Source organism: Coloeus monedula (genome assembly GCF_965178545.1).
Source record: "Coloeus monedula genome assembly, chromosome: 16".
Lineage (NCBI taxonomy): Eukaryota > Metazoa > Chordata > Aves > Passeriformes > Corvidae > Coloeus > Coloeus monedula.
Genome location: NC_138796.1, coordinates 2997720 through 3022314, shown reverse-complemented (window position 1 = coordinate 3022314; position 24595 = coordinate 2997720). Strand labels below are relative to the sequence as shown.

At 38.3% G+C, this 24595-nt stretch overlaps 1 protein-coding gene across 3 annotated transcripts in view; it reads right to left on the bottom strand.

Moving 5' to 3' along the window:
• The window catches only part of TRRAP (transformation/transcription domain associated protein), a 77770-nt gene that overhangs the window by 1814 nt on the left and 51361 nt on the right, over positions 1-24595 (bottom strand). For all 3 annotated transcript variants that reach the window (XM_082292524.1, XM_082292526.1, XM_082292525.1), the window contains 13 exons: positions 22999-23194; positions 22515-22780; positions 21703-21803; positions 18810-19011; positions 17583-17747; positions 16054-16144; positions 14388-14587; positions 13369-13630; positions 7347-7572; positions 5859-6076; positions 2627-2811; positions 1409-1612; positions 305-499 (listed from right to left, as the gene is read on the bottom strand). In XM_082292524.1, coding sequence (XP_082148650.1) covers positions 305-499; positions 1409-1612; positions 2627-2811; positions 5859-6076; positions 7347-7572; positions 13369-13630; positions 14388-14587; positions 16054-16144; positions 17583-17747; positions 18810-19011; positions 21703-21803; positions 22515-22780; positions 22999-23194 — 2511 coding nt within the window. The remainder of the gene's footprint in view (positions 1-304; positions 500-1408; positions 1613-2626; positions 2812-5858; positions 6077-7346; positions 7573-13368; positions 13631-14387; positions 14588-16053; positions 16145-17582; positions 17748-18809; positions 19012-21702; positions 21804-22514; positions 22781-22998; positions 23195-24595) is intronic.

The following is a 24595-nucleotide window of genomic DNA, read 5'->3' as shown; positions in this document are numbered from 1 at the left end:
CAACAAATACTTCCCTATTTTTTCTCATCACTGAGCTGAATTATTGGTATTAATCTGTCAACTCCAACAGCCTCAAGCTTCTAAAGCAAGCTTTCACATGTCCAGTCTGAGTCAAATTAAACATTTACACATAACAAATAAAACATTTCCAAAAATTTCCAACATTTCAGCCGGCCTTTGTGATGACCTCAGGGTAAAATTTTAAAACAGATACACATCATTCAGTTCCTACCTTCAGCAAAAAAGTGCTGTTTAGTTCATAACTTGTCAAATATGAGCCTGCAAATGCAGAAGGTATACAAACCTTGAAGTTTGGCTGTGCAAAGCAGCGAGCTACTGCAATCATGGATGCAGTGAGGGGCCCAGACACCCCGATGGTGGTGAGAAATTCCGAGATGTTGGGGGTGAGCCGGAACGGAACCGGACGATTGGCATCCAAATCTCCGGTGGCATCGTTAATGTCAAAGCGAAAGTAGGCGACATTGAGCTTGCCAGTATCCTGGGTTTAAGAGAAAGATGCACAAAAGCAATTAAAGGAACTGATTTTCCTTCCTGGAACCAAAAGCAGCTGGATTTTTGTTTCTGTTAATGCTGAGTTCCAACAGTACCACAATAGATTTTCATTCATTCACCCAAAAAGCTTTTGAGCACAGAAGTTATAAATAAAGGCATGTACAAAGTCAGGTAAGTATTTGTCTCAAAATGTTGTGCCCAAACCCATCACTAAATACATGTAATGCCAAACTTAAGGAAGAGATCCTTCTGGATCATGATCTGTACAGAGTCACCGCCAACGGACCCCTGGGACAACATTCAGTGTCCAAGGCTCACTGCGGGTAAGCAGCTGAGCACTTAATAGAGGGATCAAAAAATCCTAATTGCTATACAGACTATAGCTCTCTGTGCATTAAAATGACATTGGGACTTTAATACTCTCTTAAGGTGGCAAACCTCATTTTATATGTTAGGTTAAAACAGAAAAATCATGATTAATAGGAGCTGTAGTTTGATGCCAATGCTCAAAAGAGAATGGTATTTGAAAAGGGGTATAGCCCTGTAAGAAAATGAAGCCCTAAACGTTGCTGTTCTTAGATCTGTTTGATTTAATACAGAGGTATTTTGAAAGCAATATATCTAAAAGAAGACTAAAAAGAGAGACTTCTCAGTCATTTACATTAAGAGCTCCAATATCTACGAAGGACTTCACAAAGTTCTAAGCTCTCCCCACAGAAGGCAGAGTTGATGTCCACGGGGACTGCAGTTTAAAGTACTCCCTACAGGAAGTGCAACCACACAGACATAAAAAGCCTACTGAAATGCACTGTTAATTATATATGTTGAACTTTAATTCATTTCAAAAGCACAGTCCAAATATCCATCTGACCCAAGACAACAACCTGAAGCGTACCTGGGCAATCTGCAGCATCTCGGGGTTGAGCCTGTTCAAATGGAAGATGAATTCTGCAAAGCCAATTAGGGCTAACTGGATGGTGAACATCTTCCGGAAGGTCCAGTAATCCGTGGCGTTGGGGAAGGTGTGCAGAGCCCACTCCTTGAGCATGCTGCGAGGCACCATGTTACTCTGCACCTCCTTCAGGATGTCTCTGAGAACCTACACAGGAAAAAGGTTCATTGGAAGAGGGTGTTTTTAATGCACTTCTTAGCAACAGACAGATAGACCTAAAGCAACTACCAATCTGCTTTTAATTGTTGTATCTCATTTTAGGAAAAGCATTAAAAAAAAAGAAAAATCTATCAAAATATTTAATTGCTATAGCATGTACTAGCCTAATGAGTTAGAAAAAGAAATAAAGTTAGGATCTGCTTATGTTACCCCAGAAAGCATGTTAGTCATGTTGACTTTAATTAAATGGTTGTTAAAGCTTCAAAAGCAAGAATTCTGCAAATAGAAACAAATGTTGCATAGCACTTCCATTTTATTTCCTAACAAAGAAAGTGAGACAATTGTTTAAATTATGTCTGTAATACATATTTATTGTGTATTTTCTAAAAGCTGTATTTGGAATGGGACTGGCATTTTATGTACGAATTTGCACTAACCCTAAGATAAAAAACATTAAAAAATCTTATATATCACAATTGGTTGTTTGGTGGAGCTTACAGAAAGAGGGGGCTTTGTTCTTTCTGAGTACTTCATTTATTAGGTGAGATTGCCCAACTGTTTGGCTTAGATGAAATGGATCCACTGGCAATTTTAAGAGAAACATTAGAAGAACATGGGAAGCCTGCCTCACATATCATGCTGTAATGGCTTATGTAAATTAGGAATCCTGCTTCCCATGCTGTCAATTAATTATTTTTAAAGCACTGTACAAGAGAGGAAATAAAAAAAAAAAAAAAAAAATCAATCAGCACCCTGCCTGTTCTCAGTCCCTTTTACCCAAAACAACTTCCAGCAATACAAATACAGCTTTTTTTTTAATAAAACTTTTCCAAGACAACCTAAAACACCAAAGAGACATAGAGCTCTCATTACGCAAAATCCAAATAAAACTGCAAAAAATCCAACCACCACCCGTGCACCAGGTATGTGTCTGACGTGCAACGAGAGGGGAACTGACATGGGGAATTCCAGCCCGGGATGGAATCCGGGGTGCTGAGGTACCTGGTGGCTGGCCTGCGTGCCCCGCGCCTGCACCGTGGCCAGCCGGTCGTAGTAGCGCGAGATGGGGTTGTCGTGCTCGATGCCCTTCTTGGCGCAGCGCTGTTTGTAGATCTCCACCAGCGACAGGGACGAGGGGTTGTCCTCCACCAGCCGCATCTGCGGGGACACGGCCACCACCCGGGGCACTGCGGAGGGCACGGGGGGCAGAGAGCAAAGGGAGACTGAGCGCTTCATGCAGAGCCCGAATGCTGACACAGCAGCCCTTAGAACACGACTGTCATACATGAAATCCCTAACTGTGTTTGGTCTTTGCATATTAAGTGCTTTAATTAATTAATTCTGAGTTAAATATTTTTTAATTGAACGTTAAAATTAGCCCATGGGCCCAGGTACAAAAATCAAGTTCCATTATCAGTGTTTTCAATTGTTCAAGGTAGTTTATTAAAAGAGTTGCACTATTCCCAGTTAAAATTCCTCAGTTAAAAATTCCCAAGTTATGTCCCCTTCTCAAACTTTAAACCACCTGTACACTATAAGAGTTATCTTTCCTATGTTTATTGTCTACTTTTACAAGTGTTTTAAGATGTGTTGGATGTATTTTAGTATTTTTTTAAGTGTTTTTACTTTGCACCCTAACTCAAAGGCTAACTCCAAAACCCCAGCTTCACAGCCACCAGCTATTTTTAGCTCCTCAACCATTGCCCTGTAGGCAAGCTCTGTGGCAACCTGAATTTTAATGAGGACATGTTACCACCCTTATCTCAACTGATACCACCCCTCTGACAACGACAAGCTATTGGTGGGCTGAAATGATCTGTCAAAGGGAAAGCACCAATCACTTCAAACCGAAGGGGCGGGCTGTGGGCGGGCTGGGGCGGAGCAAAGGCACTATAAAATAACACGACGGGCTTCAGAGAGAGAGTCCCCTGCAGACTAGCTGTGGGTGGCCATCTGTGCTGGGCATTAAAAGCTTTACTCCTATTAAGGAGCCTTTAATAACTTTTTTCCAACTTTTGGACCAGCCAAAAGTCAGCTCAGCACTGCAAGTCCTTTTTCTCTACCTGAGGTCCAGTGCTGTCTCAGCCAGAAGATCTCAGATCCCTGCACTCCTGGGGCATACCATCTACCGAGCCATAGGATCCCAAATTTTTATATTTTTCTGATTTCTGTAATTTTTCAATTCTTCTGTTTTCAATAAATTATTTTAATTTTTAATTTAACTAAGAGTTGTCCCTTTCCTCACAACGGCCCTGATCATCAGCTGAAGTGCATCGAGAGAAAGTTTTCATTGCTGTGCTCGTAACTAATTTGCAAGCTCGGTTAAAAAGGAATTACAGCAGGGTTTTTTTAATCTTAACAGAAACATCAATTGTATTTTCAAAAAAAAAAAATGGAGCACTCATCATTCTTCCTATTTTTTTTACCTTTAGGCAACAGGGTAATACTTTGTTTTGAGGCAAAGCGGTTCATAATATCTGATTACAGGACTTTGGCATTACGTCAATAAAAATGATTCTGAAGAACAAAGATTAGCTCATCAGGGTATTTAAAGTGATTCAAAAAAACTGAAGGAAAAAATATGTTAGTTGAGGAATAGATGGTTAAATGACATAATTTGAAAATAAAATAGTGAAGACAGAGAAAAATATTCAATAATTAGAAAAATGAAGCCACTGGGCTTTTTCTTAATGAGCAGTAAAACATCAAAAACCTGACCTGCACTTTTATGCTGCTCAGTTAATTTATCATTCTACCAAGTCTTCTGTGCATCCCCACCTAGACAAAGACACACAAGGTTTCTTCACTAGCTGGCTTTTCCAGTGACACTGTTGTCACTTTATTTACCATTTGTTTTAACAAATCCTTTGGCTTGTACATTTTGGTCTTTTTGAAGTCAGAACTCAAATATGCATTTGTAGGCTCTACATGCAACTTGTATCATACACCTACCTAAGCTCCTGACAGTAACTTCATGTCAAGAGATACTATCAGCCCAAGAAGGAGTGATAAAATCATACTTCTTTGAAGATCTCAGCACTTTTTAAAAAGACAACAGCAATACAGCAGCTTTGTCTTAGTGTCTTGAATTAAAGTTTCCCTTCTCTGTTAATATATTTCCTGTTCACCCAACAGGGATTATTAGAACTGACCAATGCAATGTGCAGAACTCACTTATATGAGGTCAGTACATGATTCATTGACCTTCTGAAATGCAAAGTATTTATATATTAATATGAAGTAGTTACACAGCCATAAGCTGGAACTTGCCAACAGCCTCGGTATCTGGACAACACAAGAACTTGAAAGCATTTATAGTGGTATCTGAAACACAAAACCAAGCAAGTTGCCAGACTGATATTCTTTGTTTCTTTTTTCATTTCATGAAAGAAACATAATAATTTATACTTGACACATGAAAAAGGCAAGATACACAAGGAAAAAGAATTAACACTGTTCTCAACCTTCTTTCACTGCTTCTGTTTTGAAAAAAACTTTTTTTATTATGTATTTTGGCAACTTATACACATAAATCCTATTGGAACTCTGTCTTTTCTCATCATTAAGACCAGACTACCATTACATTTGTTAATTCTGCAATGTTTAAGCATTGCCAGACAGCAAAGCTGGAAGTAACCTTTTATAGGATCACAGAAGTATGATCAACAGAAGTCCTCCATCTGATATCCAGATTATTTTATTTGACAAAAAGTAACCAGTCAGTAACTATTCCTGAAAGGATAATTCCTATCACTATGGATAACATTCAAAAATTACAAAGATACGTTATTGTATCAGAGAATTCAGAAACTATATCTGAAATTCAGAAGAAAAAAATTCTTCTGTGTTATGTGGAAGACGTAAAAGAAATTCAATATTCATATATCGCAACTTGGGGAGAAAAGGTTTGGTTCTGTCCCTCTTCAGTTGTCTTTAAATGTTTATTCTGAAGTACATGCACCCATTTCCACACCAACAGGCTCAGTGGGCATCTCTGCCTTAAATATTCACAAGTGCACTTATATCATAAGCAATGCACATAAGCACTTCTACAAACACCCCAGATGCCATGCAATCAGCTGCACTTCTCCAGAGGGGTGCTACAGCTCCAGACAAGACTAATCACCCACACAGATGTGAATTTACCTTCTGAATATTCAAAAACCTCCAGCGATTGTAACCTTGGAGTGCAACTTACATTTAAAAACAACACAGATCTCTCTCTTTGCGGTACCTGTGAAAAACAAATGCCTTTTGGTGGTCTCCTTCCTCTTCTCCAGGCAGGGGTTGAGGAGGCGGAGGAGCTGCAGGACCCTCTCCTCGCGGCGCGACTCAGTCAGGCAGGCGTCGTTCATCACCAGGTACGGGTAGATCTTGCCGTTGTGCCCGCGGATGTACAGCCTGCGAGCCGCCGTGTTGTGCTTCTGCACGATCTCCACCCTCGGCATGAACCTGCCAGGATCATTTGATATTCATGACATGGATGAGGGTATTGAGTCTTTCATTAGTAAATTTGCAGATGACACTAAGCTGGGAGCTTGTGCTGATCTAGTGGAAGGAAGGAGGGCTCTGCAGAGAGACTTGGATCGATTGGATGGATGGGCAGAGTCCAACAGGATGAAGTTTAATAAGTCCAGGTGCCGAGTTCTGCATTTTGGCCACAAAAATTCCCAACAACGTTACAAGCTGGGGACGGTGTGGCTGGACAGTGTCCGGGCAGAAAGGGACCTGGGGCTGCTGGTCGACAGCCGACTGAACATGAGCCAGCAGTGTGCCCTGGTGGCCAAGAAGGCCAATGGCACCTGGCCTACATTAGGAACGTGTGGCCAGCAGGAGCAGGGAGGTCATTCTTCCCCTGTACTTGGCACTGGTGAGGCAGCACGTCGAGTGCTGTGTCCAGTTCTGGGCCCCTCAGTTTAGGAAGGACATTGAGATGCTTGAGTGTGTCCAGAGGAAGGCAACAAGGTTGGTGAGGGGCTTGGAACACAAGCCCTGTGAGGAACCATTGAGGGAGCTGGGGTTGTTTAGCCTGGAGAAAAGGAGACTCAGAGGTGACCTTATCACTCTTTACAACTCCCTGAAAGGTGGTTGTAGCCAGGTGGGGGTTGGTCTCTTCCACCAGGCAGCAACTGACAGAACAAGAGGACACTGTCTCAAGCAGCGCCAAGGAAGGTATAGGTTGGATATTAGGAAAAAGTTTTTCACAGAAAGAATAATAAAGTACTGGAATGGTCCGCCCAGGGAGGTGGTAGAGTCACCATCTCTGGATGTGTTTAAAAACAGACTGGATGTGGCACTTGGTGGCATAGTCTAGTTGAGATGTTAGGACATGGGTTGGACTCGAAGATCTTGGAGGTCTCCTCCAACCTCATTATTCTGTGATTCTGTGATGAGACCTTTGTAACTGTTTTGAACAATAGGATCTCTACTGATTACAATAAAAGCACTAATCTCAGTTTATACCATCATACAAGAAAACCAAATATACTCTGGACAGTACAGTTGTTTAGTGATCTAATGTAAAATTATTGAAGGAGAATAAATTATAAATTTTTAAAAAGTCTTATATCAAAGTTTGACTCTATATATGTAACATACATATATAAAATATCCATCTGCTATAAAATATCCATCTGCTTTTGCAGAGTGCATGGATGGAGAGGGCTTTAATTTTCTTCTCTGTTTTCACAATTACAGCTACCAAAAGGTATTTTTAGGTTACCTTGCTATCTTGATGTAGTAATGTGTTGGCTTTGGCATAAGGAATTCTCCAGGTATTTCTACTTCTGCAGTTTGAGCTGAAAAGTTACTTAGAAAGCGGCACTTTTCCTCTATGAGGAAGAACTTTGGAAGCTGTTTAGTTTTGGCCTCCAGAATTTTGATCCATTTCTTTAGTTTGGAGATAAGGTTGTGGAGTTTCATTGATCCTGGCACACTGAAGTCAAAATCTAAAAATAAACAAGCCAAACAAAAACAAATCACCCAAGTCAATAGTGCAAACCAAACACAGACATCCCCACTAAGCTGAACAGCCTTTAAAAGACAGGCTCTGTTGAATATTTCTATTTTCTGTAATAGAAATCACTGCAATACTGAGCATTTTCTGGGCCACACCAACACCATCTTCCCAACATCGTTCTCACTACAGTTTCAGAACAAAGCAAATAAATAATAAATAAATAAACAATTAAATGTCTTTGAATTTCCCAAAAGAGGGAAAATGAATAAACCACATGCATGAAATGATGGCTCAGCACTTCAGTGCCACAACAATGAAAGACTAAACACACTTGGGTAAGAAGACAAAGTGTTCTCTGTAAACCTCATTAGTTATGGCATCCCAAATTGTGCCAGTTAACCAAAAGACTTGAATTTTTAAACTCATCTCTACTTCCTGGAAGATGCCATTTTAAGTTCAACATGTCTCAAGTGAAAAAGCAACAGCAAAAAAACCCCAGAGAATATCAATTCAGTATTTCTGAAACTTACAGCTAGAGCAGAACAGAATCTTCAGTATTATTCAATACAACAAAAAACTAAGTCTTAAAAATGAGTTTAAACTTTCTTGCAGAACCTTTGTTTCAATATCTTATGTACACTCAGTATTTTCCTAAGCTGACAAAAATACCGAAAACCAAACAAACATGAGTGCTGCTCAGAAAATCTGACCACATAAATATGCTACAAGCATCTGCCTGCTCGTGTGCCAAGAGTGAATTAAGTATGTGCACATAGCAATTGCTGCATATAAAAGTTTTTTTCAAAACTCGGCTTGTCCCAAGGACTTACTCCTACAAACAAGCTTAGAACATTCATTTAGCCAGCAGAGTTCCTGCCATTCTATACATACACTCTTCTAAGTTCTTGTCTTTAGTCCAAGATGCTAATGGCAAAGAAAACAGTGCAGCCTAGGATTGCTTTCATTTTGCTGTTCTGTTACTTAAATAAATATCAGAGAACATATAACCCCACATATTTCACTGTGTATCCACAACAAACTGATATGCTAAAAGCTTTCAGTGAAAAGACCTAAGTTTACTAGCCTAAAACAGAGCAAAAAACCAGCACACACAAAATCCCTTCCACTTCTGTAAGAGAAAAAGTCTATAATGAAAAATACAGTTTCATATTTATGGATGTAATATTCCCTTTTCTTTTCCTGCCTGCTGTGGGCAGTGCATCTATTGCAATATCACTGTAAAACATTCTTATTATAATCCCAAGCCTACCCTCTAGTGAGCAGTGGGAGTAAATCATTTCATCAAAGTGACAAAATTATTGCATCATTTATCTCCCAAATCTCTGAAGTGCAGGAAAGTACCCTCAAACTGCAACTAGTTTTTGTGCTAATGTGAATCAGCCAAGAGGTAAAAACACACATCAATATATTTTCCTAACAAAAAAAAGTCATTCAGTTCACCACAAGAGCAGCTCTAGTTTGTTGAATGCCTATTTAAGGATTCTTCTTGTTCTTTTGTTTCCCAGTGGCAGATGGGAAAAACAGAGAGTTCAATTAGTCTTTCTGCTCATGTCACAGAGAGCCCATCTGAGAAGAAAAATCACTTCAGCTGGAAGAAAGGGAAATTCAGGACCAAACATTATTTGTGTACAAAGTCTCTCTGCTTTGCAGACATCTTAATCTATATAAACAGTGGTTTTGTTTCAAAAAAACCCCACATTTCTTCAGTACTTAGCATTGGAGAACACCTCTCTCAAGCCAACACACACTGGTCTGAAGCACCTCACTACTTGCACCATCTGTTCCTAAACAGAATGGGAAGTTTTCCCCCTCGTCCTTAATGGAGATTTTCATGGCCATGGCACAGACTGCAGTGGAAGCAGTTTGCTCTCTCTCTGTTCAATGCTGCTGAAGTTTCTTGCCACTCTCAACGGAAGGAGAAATGAGGCACAATCTTCTTCCCAGTGAGACCAACCTAAAAAAATCCTGATGGCTCTCAACACTCTTTGATTGAGGGCTGTACCATCACTTCTCAGGAAGCAACACCAAAAAACACACTGGAGGTACCAAAACTGGAGTACCAAACCCTCTGTTTCCCCCAGTCCCCTTGACCTACAGAACACTAACATGGCATTAAGAAAACAAACACCTCCAGACTAAGACTCCAGAACTATAGAAAAACACCATGGAAGAAAATAATTGTAATCAATGAAAAGCATTAATGCTTTTTGAGCAAGCAACAGTTCATTTGAAGATTTTTGAGATTATTCTGACCATAGGAAAAGCCTCATCCCATTAAAGGTTCACACCTCAAGGATGTCCAGCTAAAAAGCCAAGCTCATGTAAGGTATCCCTGAGGACTGAGTTGTAAGTTCAGCTGCACAAAGCAGGCCAATTCTTTATGCCCATGACACTGAAGAAGATCCAGGCATTCTTCAAAACTGAAGTGCTGTCCTGCTTTTGAAGTTATTATTCAAACATTTATATACTCTAGTTCCCAAAACTTCTTTCTAATCGCACAAGAACTTCTGGAAAAAAACAACAAAGATGAAAAATCTCAGTGACAGGAGAGCAGAAATATGGAGCAGGACTTCTGGTTTATCTCTCAGCTCCAGAACACCAAGACTGAACAGACCAGACGCCGAGGTCAAATATTATCCATCTCTTCATTGGGATTTCCTGCATAACATCCTGTTACCTAAAAATTACAAGGGAAGCAAAGAAAGAGCTAGCAAAGTATGCTATGTTCACTCTTGAGCAAAAAGGGGGAAAAGAAATCCTCAAAAAAGCTGAAAATGAACAGAGCCATTTCCCCTGCCCTCTCCCCCCAGTTCAGAGCCACATTTGGGTTTCAAGAGCTTCCTCCTGACTACAGAGCTACCATGTATAGTGAAGAATTCATTGTGCTGGGTGACAAAGTCTCAAGGAAATTACTGTGCCCTTCAAGGGTGTATTTTGGTCCATTCATATTCAGCTTGAGTGGAGAGATGGTTGCAGAAAGAAGCTGATCCAAACTGTAAACTATCATCTGCCCACAAAAGGACAATTGAGGCAGCTTTTCTGCTGCTTACACTGCTGAGAGAGCTCTCAAAGGGATCATTTTTCAGCATTTTCTATTCTTTGATGTCAAAAGGTTTAGCAGAAAAGGAGAGAAAGAACAAAGAACAGATAGTCAAAGAACTCTGCATTTGAAGTTCCAGAAAAAAAATTCAAAGGAAAATTTGTTTTTATAATATAACATTAGGATGGGGTAAAGATGACTTATCACAGCTCCAACAGTCCACACTGCTGCAGAATTTAGAATTGAGAACATAAGATGGAGCCCCAGTGGCTCCAAACAGAAATCAAAATACAACCCTGATGTTGATGGAAATGATTATGCAACCAAACCCTGTTGAAAGTGTCCATAAAACATAGCTGTCAACATTAATCTGGGAATAATTGACAAAAAGTTTACTCCAAGGCAGCTCCTTAGCTTGGATACTTTTGAAATGAAAGGCAACCATTGTAATTATCTGTCCATCATCCAAATGCAACTAGTACTGAGAATGGGAAAAACAAACATGAACATTGTAGAGTGACAGAAGGACACATTAGGCACACTCTACAATTGGGTTTCTCATCATGTTAAAATAGTCTTTGCAATCTTCAGTACAGTAATTACAATCCTATTCAGTTATTTACATACATTTTATTGTTATTGCAAAATCAATAAAAAACTTATTTTCATTTTAGGCATAATGAATTAAACTACAGAAATTATTAAGTATGCTGATTGGTTTAATTTCTTCTGTTTTCCCACTTTTAACTTGTAAATTTAAACACTGGATATAATCGATTAAAATAAAATCTAATCCAGCACTAAGCAAAATAATTACTGGTATCCTGCAGACATTCATATTTCATCATATTTGAAAAATAAAACATTAAATCTTCAAAAAAAAAGTAATTACTGTTATTTAACTGAAGTTTACTAAGAAACACTTCGCATTCAACGATTTTACATGATTTTTATGACCAGGCCTATGTCATACTTTGGTTTATATGTTGTTCCATATAATTCTTTAATTAAGAGAGAAAATCTGAAAAGCTTAGCAGCCATTTATATATCACAAAGATATATAAAAATAAAATAATAAAAAATAAAAACAGTGTAAAAAACTGGAAATCTTCTCCATTTTTTCACTAAAAAATTGGAACTGAAGTGTAATTAAACTTTCTTAAATGTTTCTCTAGAAGCGTTTTGAAATATTACTTCAGATATTGCAGACTTGAGTCTGGTGGTGTATTTACCTCTCCTTTACACCTCAGAAACCCCAGATCTCTCTGATGCTCACAGGAAAGGAAGCAGTAAGAGATACTGTGACAGACCAAAAATAACTCAAATCCAACCAAAACTGAGCATATCAACAACGCTTAGAGCAATAAACAAGTGGCTAAACTACTGCTGCCATGTAAAGACTATAAACAATTATTAAAAATTAAAATCAAGTCCAAACTTGTATTAAATGTAGAGTATTTCAGCTGGAAGGGATCTACAGCAACCACCCATCACACTGAGCCTGCTGCCTGCCAGGCAGCACCCCCAGATACCTGCTCTCCCCATTTATACCTGTACCTGGCATTATTGCTCTGTTCTAGCTACAGAATCCTGCACTTGGACTGGTGAAATTTCATCCCATTAATCATTATCCAATGATTTTTCCCCCCGTATGCTCCTATTAAAGGCACACAAAGCGTTTCTACTTCCATTTCCCTCCCTAGTACACTTCATCCAGTAAAAATTTAATCATATGGTTCAGGACTTTCATTATCTGCTGTCATGCAACTGCTGTGCCTCAGAAAGGACATCGTGCAATGCACGGCCTGCACAAGATATGTAGGTCATTTCTACAACTGAGTTACTTTCACAAGATTCCCATCAGTTCCCTTATTTTCACAATATTATCAGCAAAATGCTTGAAAAAACACCCCAAGTCTACTTGTCAAACACTCTCACTTATTTATGCAAAACTCAAAATTGTGGCAACTCAAAAACACTGATGCCAATCAGTGTCACCTTCTGTCATATGTGAGCTGCGTGGCCTTAACACATTTCACCAAACAAATCAAGCTTGTAAACAAGCTTTTCTTAGAATTTTAAATCAAGATCAGATACTTAAATATGTAACCACTGGTTAAGAGAAAATGAATGAAGCAAAAAGCTACTTCCCTTAAGTATCTTTTTTATTAGATCTGATTAAAGTTATTGATTCAATTTACCAGTGATGTAAATTTGGGTAATAGAATTTTTATAATCTAGTTATCCAAAACACTAAAGTAATCTTACTCATCAGAAGTAGGCTGTTTTGAGAGACTTCACATAAAACCATCAGTTCGGAGTTCTGGAGTGAAAATGTCATTAAATTCTGGCATCACAGAGACAGATCATTACTGTCCCTCACATACAGCAGGCAGTTCTGTGTAAATTGCAAAAATATTACAGTGAAGTAATCTAATTTATCTTTAAATACATATGTGATCAAACGAGAGTCTTCAATAATAAAAATACAATATATTTATTCTCCAGACTGATGTCTGTTTTCCACCTGAATTACATTTGTTACTCCACAAAAGACTGGAACAAAACTATTCCGGGTTTGCTGAATGACAGAAAGGTGCTGTTTTCTAAATTTTCTCTCAGGAAAGATATTGGAATTAAAAAGCAGAATGCCCTCACAGCTGAACTGGAGGAAAATTTTCTTGAGATTAAAAGCAACATTTAAAAAAAATTTTAAACATTTACCTGTTGTAAATTGCCCTTTTAACTTCTGGAACACGGGGTCTTGAGCTGTTGCCTGTGCTCTCCTAGCTAGAGACTCTGAGGCTGCACTAGAAAACATGGTGGACACATTAGAGACGTTCTCAAGACCCACTCCAAAGGTGCTGACTAACTTCTTGACAAAATTCAGTGTATGAGGAGTGATTTTGGCATCTGAAACGGCTCCGCTTTTCTCAAAGGCAACGGAGTAGCACTTTGCCAAGCCCTGCTGCAGTTGTCTAAGAACCTAAGGATGAAAAATAAAAAAAGCAAAATAGTCAGGAAGATTAGGCCTTCTGATTTGACATCAAATATTTATTCCCACACTGCATTTTATATAGCAAAATTATCCTCTCAGAAACATCTACTCAAAACTCTACTTTTAAAAGGCATCAGAGGGTTAATCAGAATAACAGCACTGAATTCCATCAGCATCGCAAACAAACTGAGCAGGGGAAATGCTGCATCACAAAGGACAACTTGCTCCTTTCAACAGCAGGTAACTTTAAGATTTCATGTTTTGAGATATATGAAAAAAATGTGATATAAGGAAACCTTCAAATAAACACTCTGCTAGGGAGACAGAACAGGATAGTCCAACACTTTGAGAAGCAAATAACAGCAGAGTGGCAGGTCCATCTGCTCTCTGTTGTAATTCAAATTTCAGGTAACAATCACCACCTGTCACAGACCATCAGCTCATGAAGGAAACTGGTATCATTGAAACTTAGTGTAACAATATACATTTTCACTTAGTATGAGCAACAGCTTAAATGCTAAAGGCATTCATCACATTAACAGTTCTGCAAAGCCTCTGTGCTGCTCCCAGAAATAACCAAGATCCTTAAACTCCAATCAGAACAGTTACTTCTACAAATACATCAGTTTACTAATCAAAACAAACAGTTATGCTTTCATGTTTAAAATTAATTCTGGATAAATATTTTGCAGTTAAATTTCCCTTATATGATGCATACATATGAAGGTGTATTGAAGCCAAATACCTCTTCATGCCAGTTCTCTCTGAACCAGACCATCTGATCCACAATGCCTTCCAGGGAGGACAGAAGTGTTGGATGCAATTCCCGCTGCATGTGCATAATTCTGCTGCATCTCCACATTGGGGCAGTGGCTCTGATGGGCCCAGGGTCTGAGGCAGAGTGGGACTGATTTCCAACTGAACTTGGCTGCTGTTGCCCTGAATCTGGAAAGTGAACATTATAAAGGAAGGAAGAATTACCTTTCACGAACTTGATACGCGCCCATGTGAAATAAAATAAATCATTCCAAGAATTGGCTTTAGATTTACATTAAGTATTAATTATGTATTACTTACTGAGTTTCAGAAAATTTTTTTTTAGAAAGAAAATTGGGGTTTTGTAGAGAGAAAACTCTGCACCAAATGCTGTTTAGTGGTACAGACTTCCCAACATTAAAGCAAAATAAACACTCCTCAAAACTACATAGGAGGTGTAGCTTTTACATTACCAACCTATGCTCTTGAAGTAACAGACATTGTTTCATAGAGGATCAAATAATCTGAATTATGGGTGGTTTTTTCCCTTCCATTTTGGGGAGACCTTTCACACATAACTAAAGAATAAATATGTTCATGCCAACAACAGACAAATTGTCACATTCTGTATCTTTTAGCACAAAACATCTCTAGCATGACAGCTGTATCAGACAGTGATCAGCAGAGTTTTGCTTTATCAGATGACCCCCACTAACTCACACAACCCACCCACCCAGCAGTGGTTTTTGGCAGAACCTACAGGGAAATATTTTACTGTTGCTGGATAAGAATAAATTATTAAGGCATGTGGGCATCTCCTTCTGCAAAGGAGCACCCAAAGAAAAATAAAACATTATTTAATTAGTGCCCTTTCAAATTTTATACAGAAATTAAGTGAACTAATTCCCAAGTGGAAAGGGCAGTTAAATAAACAATGCACTTTATAATAAAGAACACAGAACTGAAATGAGAGTTCTTCAAGTAGCTCTCCCAGGATTTGCTGGAAATTATATGGGACAAAAGAACAACTAACTTCCGTGGAATCATTTGACACAACTATTCCAGATGTGATTTGTTCTTGAGAAGCCAGTTGTTGTGCAAGTTGCTGAATGCTTTCCCAAACATTTCTCAAAGCCAACATTGATTTTATCTGGTGTAAACTTAGATGCTCATTTTACTTGAAAATTAACCATAAGAAGTTATTATGGAGATATTATTTTTACTAGTGTGGCTCTTTGAAAACAAACTGAATGTTGCACAGTTCATGCTTCCATTGAAAATTAGACAAGAGAATCTTAAAAAACTGTGACACTCTCCTGTATTTATAAACCAAGAATTTTCTCCTTCTCCAAAAATTTATCAAGACAAACATCCAGTAAAGAACATGTGATTCTCAATAATTGACACGAGAATGAAAGAGATTAAACTCTTCTTGGTGAGTATTTAATACAAGAAAATCTGAGACAGCTCAAGCCATCTGCAGATTTAACTTGACAGAAACAAATCAATGCAAGCAAAGCTTATCAAGAATTTTCTTCCTTAGCCTCACTAAGTGGGTTTTCTAAAGAATCTGTTTTCTCTGTAAAATCCAGAGGAACACAACATAACAATTAAGTTACAAAGAGCCCAAGCAATTCTATCAGGACCAAACTCACCGCTCTTGTAGCGCTCTCGCTGTTCTATCTTCAAGGTCAAATAGAGGGTCCTGATAGGGAAATAAACAGCTTGGGGATAGACTCTTCCCACCTATTTGGAGATAACACATTTCTCAGTTAAGGAATACTGACTACAGATCACATCAACATGGACAGATTCTCTTGTAAATGAGTCTAATTCAGGAATAATCAGTTCTTTGTGTTAAATAAAAGCTCATGGAAATTAAAGATTCTTTGTGTAAGAAAAACCCGAAGAGGATGAATTGGTAGCTCCCTGCACACACTGCTAAGACATTACCTAATTAGAGCTTCCAGATCATATTGCCTAATAAACCTGAAAGTAGCATAATGTCAGAGCCCCAGCTGGGCCAGCTCAAAGATCTTACTCATGTGCATAATGGAAGAAAAACAGACATAATGACAGTGGTTAGTCTTTAAATTAGGCCACAATTCCCAGCAAGCCCCACGATACTTGATAAGAAAGCCCATTAGAGAGTAACTTTACTCCACCTAATTGTGGCACTTAATGTAAGGGGATACCAACTGCACCCAAAAATAAAAACAGGATTTTATGGCTTCCATTAAAAAAAAAAACCCTAAAGAGATGTTAACATTCAGCAACCCATTTAAATCTGTAAATCTCAGTATCTATTAAAGGAAAGAAACCATGTGTCTACTACCTGCAATAGAGCACATCTTAAGACATCATTTGAGGCTTCTCCAGCCGCAATTTTACTAAATCATAGATCCTTTCTCCATCCAAATGGATATGGTAAGTGGTAGAAATATTGCAATGGAACTGAACTGTTCAGTAATATGATATTTATGGCACATCACTAACCTGACACACAAATGCTTCAGGCTGTAACTCAAAAGTTAATTGAAGAGAATTGCAGAGTTTTAAAATAGCAACACAGAAAATATGATGTTTTTTAATTTCATGGTTTTTCTATGTACTTGATGTTTAAAGGCAAGACAGACAGGAGTATCTGTGATATTTCTAAGTCGAAGCTGCAACTAGATTACAACTGCTGAGCAAGCACTCACTTCTGAAGATTTTATACAGATCTCAACAAATATAAAAGTGTCTACAATGTGTTGAAATGAGTTTATTTCTGTCAGAACCCAGTCGAGCACACTGGTGTTGCCAGACAATACCAAGCTTTAGCTACTAAAGTTAACCATTCTTTATCCCTACTCCTATGTTACAAGTATTTTTAACTATGTATTTTGTGTGTTCTATATCATTCACAAAAATATATTAAATAGAATTCCAGAAGGACAGCTATAGTGCCTCATGCAAACAGTGATACAATTTCAGTGGATTCAATCTCAGCAAGTAAAATTCATTTTGAAATTTAAAATACCCTCCTTAAAGACAGAAATTACCACTGTTTAACACATCAACAGTTGCAAACAATACAATTTTTAAAGCTTGGTGGTTTTGTAATTTGCTTTAAAAGATATTCGTGTCTCATCTTACCAACAAAGATTACAGACAATAAAGAATTAGAGATTATCTTCTGTACCTGACTGATGAGGTTGAGGAGGAGTTTGCCCTCTGAGCCAACCAGGCACGTCAGCAGCTGTGGGATCCAGGCAAGCCACTGGATGGGTGGGACACCAATACAATACTTGTCCACTGCATCTGCCAAGGTGTTCTTATCATCATCAAAACTCAGCAGCCAAAGTACCTGGAAGAGAATTCCAAAAGAATCTCTCAGTGCTTAAATTTAAGACCCATCAATCATTACGATGCACAAAAGCAGAGATACTTTATTAATATGACTGTGGAGTCCTTGTAAGTTTTAAAGCTGCCTCAGAGACCAGAACTTACATTCACTATGCCTGGCCAATGTTATTTTTTCCCTTAGAAATTATTAAGAATTTACAATTTAAATGTAAGTGTACTCCTTGCTGTGAAACAAGACAGAAAAGAGCAAATGAAAATGACTGCATTCCAGAAATTCTTTGGGTTTTTGGCTAGGGGTGTGGATATAAATTTAGGCATTTTTATAGAACCTAAAATGTGCAACTGAGATAAATGAACATTGATGCAAGAATTTGATTATTTCTTTGGGTATTCTAAATTATTTTAACTGTCCACCCCTAATGATACTTCTTTCTAGTTTAATTTATATGTAAATATATTAAACATTGACTCAAATCATTAACTGGTATGCAACCAGACAGGGAGACCAATAAATTCAGAGTGCTACTGAGGCCACTTTTAATCTCAAAAAATATTTTCTGTGTTTGTTTCATGATCAGAACAGACTGACTTCCTTGGTCTGCTATATTAATTTCCTTCATGAAAGAGATTAAATATCCTCAAACTGAGAAATGCATACTACAAATAGCTTTTTTAGCCAAAAGTTTGCTGAATTTCAGAGTAAAACAGAAAAGGATTATCTTGAATGAAATGCAATACTGAGGTAAAAATCAATATTATTTACCCATAGTAATGATAAACAGACCTCAAACTATGTTACTTTTTAAAGGAGCAAAGGATGCCCTTTTGCAATTATTTCACCACATTATGTAGCAGAAATGCTGGATGTGATTTGTCCTCTTCCTCCTACAGAAAGGTTCCACATCTAAAGGAAACCCCAGACATCCCAATGAAGTAAAACATCCCAAGATGAGTTATGTGCAACCAGACCAACCACACACAGCCTTTCCACCTAAATTAGAGCTTTCCATCAGTAACCCTCTCTCTAACTGCACAGATTCTTTTTCAGCCATCTAGACCTCACCTTTGCTAAGTATTTCCTTGATTTGCTCTCGTTCTGGTGGCGACAGGCGTGCAGGTAGCAAGTGATGGCAGACACCCCCAGGTGCAGCTGCCGCTCCTTCACAAAGATATTCTCCAGGTAATCCCCCCACATGGCCCAGGCTTTCACCAGCACATCGTGCATTTGCACAGCTGCAGAAAAAGCTTTGTTTGCTTCTTCAGACCTGCATGGTGACAAGTAAGAATATGAGTTTTATATAATTTAGTAACTACCTGTAATGTAAGTCAGATTTCTGATAGGGCAAGCAGTTACTTTCTTAATACTTAGTGATAGTTTTGCATTAGGTTCTCTAGTAAGGTCCCTTATAACTGTTTTGTCGTTGCTTTCCTTAAAGTTCAGCACCTACAAAAGGAAATGCTTCATAATGGAAACAGTTTCGTAAGTGTTAAAAACCTCCCTTTTAAAAAAAGAAAAAAAAACTTCCAGTGCACCCCAGTGGGAACCCAAGCAGTGAAACTGGGAGAAAGAAAATGATAACACCAGGGGAGTGGAAGCAAAATGATTTGAACATGCTACTCTGCTGAGCAAAAACAAGGAGTAAAGCAACATTGGGAAGATGTTACACACGTTATCTTTCAGAGGACTGCATCTTGCTTAACTCCTTTTCCAGTGAAGTCATAAAAAATTTTACAATCAACAGTTTCTGGAAACAGTCAGTTCCTCATCCCCACAGCTGTAAAAGTTTATTTTTTCAACAGGAAAAGTGAAGGAATTTGAAGGTTAATCACACAGTTCTGGCTAACCAAAAGATTATTTGTTTGTTACTCCTGAGGTTTTCTCCACATTTCCTCAAGTGTTACAAGTCCAAAATTTAGCCTGATTCATCCCAATATATATCCAGCCCTTGAATCTGTATTACTTCTTAGGTATACAAGTAAAGGATGAGAAAACTCACATAAGCATTACCAAAATGAAGAAACTTTTAAAGTATTTCAAGACTCCTTATTAACAGAAAGAGCTTCACTTCTCCCTTGCAGAATAAGCATTGAAATAAACCATATGAAGGTAACATAGTGCTTGTTTGACTCATTTTTTGAGGTTACCTGTAATGTATTTTTAACATAAAAATATTAGCTTGGAGGATTATAATACTAAATTAAAATGACCAGCTACTGAGGCATAACTCTAAAAAGGAAAACAGCTTTGTCTGTCATGTATTAGTTTCTGTGCTACATTGGTGTCCTTGCCTTCAGAAGCTTCCTGCACCCTGGATGAAGGTTTGAAGTGAACCAGCCCAGCAGCAGCCTGATGGATGACTTTGTATCACTACTTTCTCTTTATAAAAAAGGGACTTCTCTGTTTTCCTTCCTCCCACTCTACAATCCATCACTCTTGACACCCAAGATGATTTTTTTCTAAATGGTTTCTATAACCTTGCCCAGCCAATGGGCAGCACAGGAGGATGCAGGAGCAGAGGTGACCTCTAACTTCAGTTTCGCTGACACACAGGTAATCAATCAGCAGTCCCATTTTCAGGTTCAACACTGCCATTGGGCCTAACTGAAACCTTCCTAAATCCCTGACCTCAACTGCAGTGCTAAAAAATGCTTGTGTGGTTTTTGGTAAGATTAAGAAACTCAGTACACGTCAGAACCATGTTTTAAACAGAAACCTTTATCCATTTTATCCTGAAGGAACAAATAGAGACAATTCTCTGCAAGAACTTTAAAAAATTTTAAAATATGGGGGAAGCACATTTTCTTCTCCTTACACCTCAACTACAATTAAGCCTGTGACCATATAAAAGCCCACTGTACTTTCCATCAAGGTAATTGCATTCTGCCTATTTAAAATTCTCTCTTGTATCCACAGAAGATATTCATCATTTCCTGACTTGAATTGCCATGTGAGGGTTGCAGTGTACAGCTTAAAACCTGATGGATTTCCTTCCATAAGTGGCCACAATGCAGTGGTAAAGGAATTATTCCACCCATATGTAACACGTAGTAAAACTGCCATTAAATCCCATGCCCACTAAAAGCTGTTGAAATCTGAAGGGGTCCTTTTGGCCTCACCAAACAAAATTTGACTGATGAGACATTTATTTATTGAATTAAAGAGAGATCTTCCTCAAAATCATAAAATACCTGTCAGGACAAAGGAAAACCATTACAGAAATAGTTGTGTGAGAGCAAGGCTTGCACCTGGGTGTTTAATTGCTGCAGTGCAAGACGACTCCAACACACCACATCAGTGTTTTCAGTTCAATTGTCTGAAATAAATGTTCCATTTCCACACTGCATCACACACCAGATTTGCCTGAGCTACACCACCACAGATTTCCCTGTGCCTTCACCAGCTGCAGCTATTAAAAAGACAGCCAAAGACAATGAAACAGAAATGAGAGGAACAGAGGTTAATTTTGTTTAAGTAGCTGTAAGTTTATGGACTGAACCTTTTCTCCTTGGTTTTGTATGTGATAATTATTAAGAACATAATTCAAGTAACCTCCTTTTGCCAACTACACAAGGACATCAGTTAGACATCAGTTTGTCCAAGTACTCACAGAAAAGGGGAAGGAAAAAAAATTATCATGAACTGCAAAGCTTTGAACAAACTTATTCTCCCTACCTCATCTCATCCCTTGAAATATAAAACTTGGGAAAAAAACCAACTCATGCAAGGTTTGCTGTAACTACTTCTTTCCTAAAACACTTCCAATATATTACCAATCATTACATCTTCAAACTGCAAAGGAACTTTCATAGATACTTTTACTTTGTTACACAATTGTGAGAAATTTCGGACTGGTATAAAGATATGGAACAGCTTTTCTGCTCAAATACTGTGTTGAATACTTCAGCTGTATTTTTCTCAGATGTGTGCTAGTGCCTCTTGCAGCCAGCATACTCACTTGTTAATCTGTGCCAAGAACATTCCCTTCAATGCATAAAACTCTGCAGTCATCTCCTTGGTGAAGTACTTCAGGTTGGTTGATTCAATAACTTCAAGACCCTGTTAAATAAGCCTTAGTGAGAAAAGTCTTTTAAAAGGGAAGGATTTATTAAATAAAAGTGCCATAAAACAACAGCTAAAATATTCTCTTGAAATTTAAATAGCACAACTTTCTAGTATTTCATTTTCATTTTAAAAAATACAGACTGACAACAATTTTAAGTTTCCACTGGCTTATGCAAACCAAATACTACAGACAGCATTTAGCAGGTTATTTTTCCACCTTGTTTATGTTGTAATATTATTTATATTGTTATATATTACAAGGTTTGTTTGCTGATCAACCACATGCCAGTGAGTTTTGCCTAAAATCACATTTTTTCCCTATCAACACATACGATTTACTTCACCACTCATGAGTCAGACACTCAAAACTGACTTAGAGCTTCAGTTAGTCTTGCAGCACTGTTGTTTCTTCCCATCACAAATAATGCCATTTTCAAAGTCCCTTCCATATATCGATCTTGGAGGATTTCAAAAAACCTACTCCCACTTTAGTTCTGGGTCAGCTAATTTTTAATATGTTCACAGTATCCAGTTCAAAGAGGACATTAACTGCTTTGGACTAAGAGCACAACTTAAAACAACACTCCCTGCCAAAGAAACTGAGCCTCTGTTCTGGATAGAGGCAGCTTGTTTAGATCAATGTATCTGATGGCCCCTGCAATCTCACGAGTTCCAACAACAGCTTCAGGAATAAAGCTGCCCTACCTGCATACACTCATTTTTGCCCATGACTCCAGCCAGCTGAAGGTAACACTTGACTTGCTGCCGAATCTTCTGGAAGCAGTCCACGATGGGCACGGTGGGGATGGTGTGGATGCGGCTCAGGATGTCCAGGGCCACGTTGACCAGCCCTTGCTTGCGAGCGATCTTTCCGTACTGGATAATGGCCGAAGCAGAGGCGTGAACTCCCAGCATGGCATTGTTGGAACTGGGATCATGCTGGGAACTGTTCTCATATGCAGTCACAATGGCTGGAAAGGGAATGTGAAGTGCTTGTCATGGTAAATGGCATTATACAGAGAGCAGCATCTTACACAGCAACACACATGATATGGATGACTTAAGATGATGAAACGCTTTAATGAAAATTGAATAAAGTCTAAAACTTGTCAAAATCAAGCCACTTATTTCAAACAATGTGTTGTTGGAAAATTCTGTGATGAGAGCATGCTGGATCAGGCAAACTTACCCTGGTAATGATGTTGTCTCCACATGAAAATGCTGCTCCAGTGGGATAAATCATCTGACACGATAGGTAACCTGTTCCTCCAAGTCTTTACAACAGTCTTCATATCATGTAAGCTGTTGTTCCTCCCCAGATTAGTTGGTTGCAATCCTGCATTTATTTGGGCTGCTTCTTGAAGTTCAATTATTTGCTGTGCTGCCTAGAAGACATTAAACAATATAAATAAGGAACAAACAGAAGATGGCAGCAGTCTCGAACCCACTAAAGGCAGAAGACAGTTTGTTAAAACTTCAACCACCTGAAGAAAAGGCCCACAAACTTTAATGGAATTTAATTACCTGTAGTACAATAAAGCCAGTGTAGTATTCTCTAAGCTACCACTTGGCAGATAACAGTTGTATTCATTGTTAATCAACCAAATGAGATAACTATTTGAGAAAAAAAAAGGCAGTCCGAATTTATAGAGTGAAATCTCTTGAAACAAAATAAATTAAAGTAATATTTTCCTACAGTCATCTCAGTATCAGCTCTCACAATAGCTTAACCTTCATCCTACACCCATTCATCACATAAATTTAATTTTCTCATGGGTATTTAATCACATACTATCTGATATTAAAAAAAAAGTAATTACTGCAGTGCAAATTGAAGGCTGCATTTGTACCTCTGTCAGTCACTGACTAATTTATCATTTCTTCATGAGGGATATATACATATTAGATTGTTTTAAAAGCTTGTTTTAATTGATATCTGAAAGTACTTAAATACTTTATTTAGCAATATTAATCTTCTCATGCTGCAGATGCTGCCATTCTTGGGTGGGGGGGAAACTTGAAATATGGGTGAAAACTTATCAGGAAGGAATTAAATTCATTGAGAAGCCATCTAAGGGTATTGTGTGAGCTCACACACTGTACCTATTTACTTGATAATTTCTTCTAAATATGGAGAAAACTTCCATATTCATTCACTTCATCTGATGCATCAATTTATACTATAAAAATTCAAAGGTATGAGCTGCTGTGTGAGCTCTACCAACAGGAACAATCATTTTATAGAGGTCCCTTCTCATACCGTGTAGATTAGTTATGAATCACACACACAGAGTGAAACTACTGATCTTAACAGAATCACAGAGGCCTCTGGATCAAAGAGAACTCAAAGCAAAGTCCTCTGCACTTCCACAGGCAGGGCTCAGTCACAGATCTCTGAGCAATGGCCCATCAAGAAATGATCCCTGTTATGACATCTCAGTTCAGGTGGCACTGAGATATTCCACAGTTTCTCCCCTGGAGATGAAAGGTTCCCTCCACAGGAACAAGAGCTAATCTTTGTCAGGTATATATTTATAAGACACCTAAACAGGGACAAAGTCAGCCTAAATGCCAGATGAATGGAATGTTTTGCCTAGATCCCACACTGCCAAGCCCAGCATGATCCTGCTCCAGCCCCACTTCCACACTGGCTCCAGCTGTACCACACAGATCAAAGGATACAAGATTCATTTTCAGGAAGCTTCTAAAAGCAACTCAAAGCCAAATCCAATTTTTTAAGATGGATTTAGGCACCTACTTACATTTAATTATACTTGGAAATAACA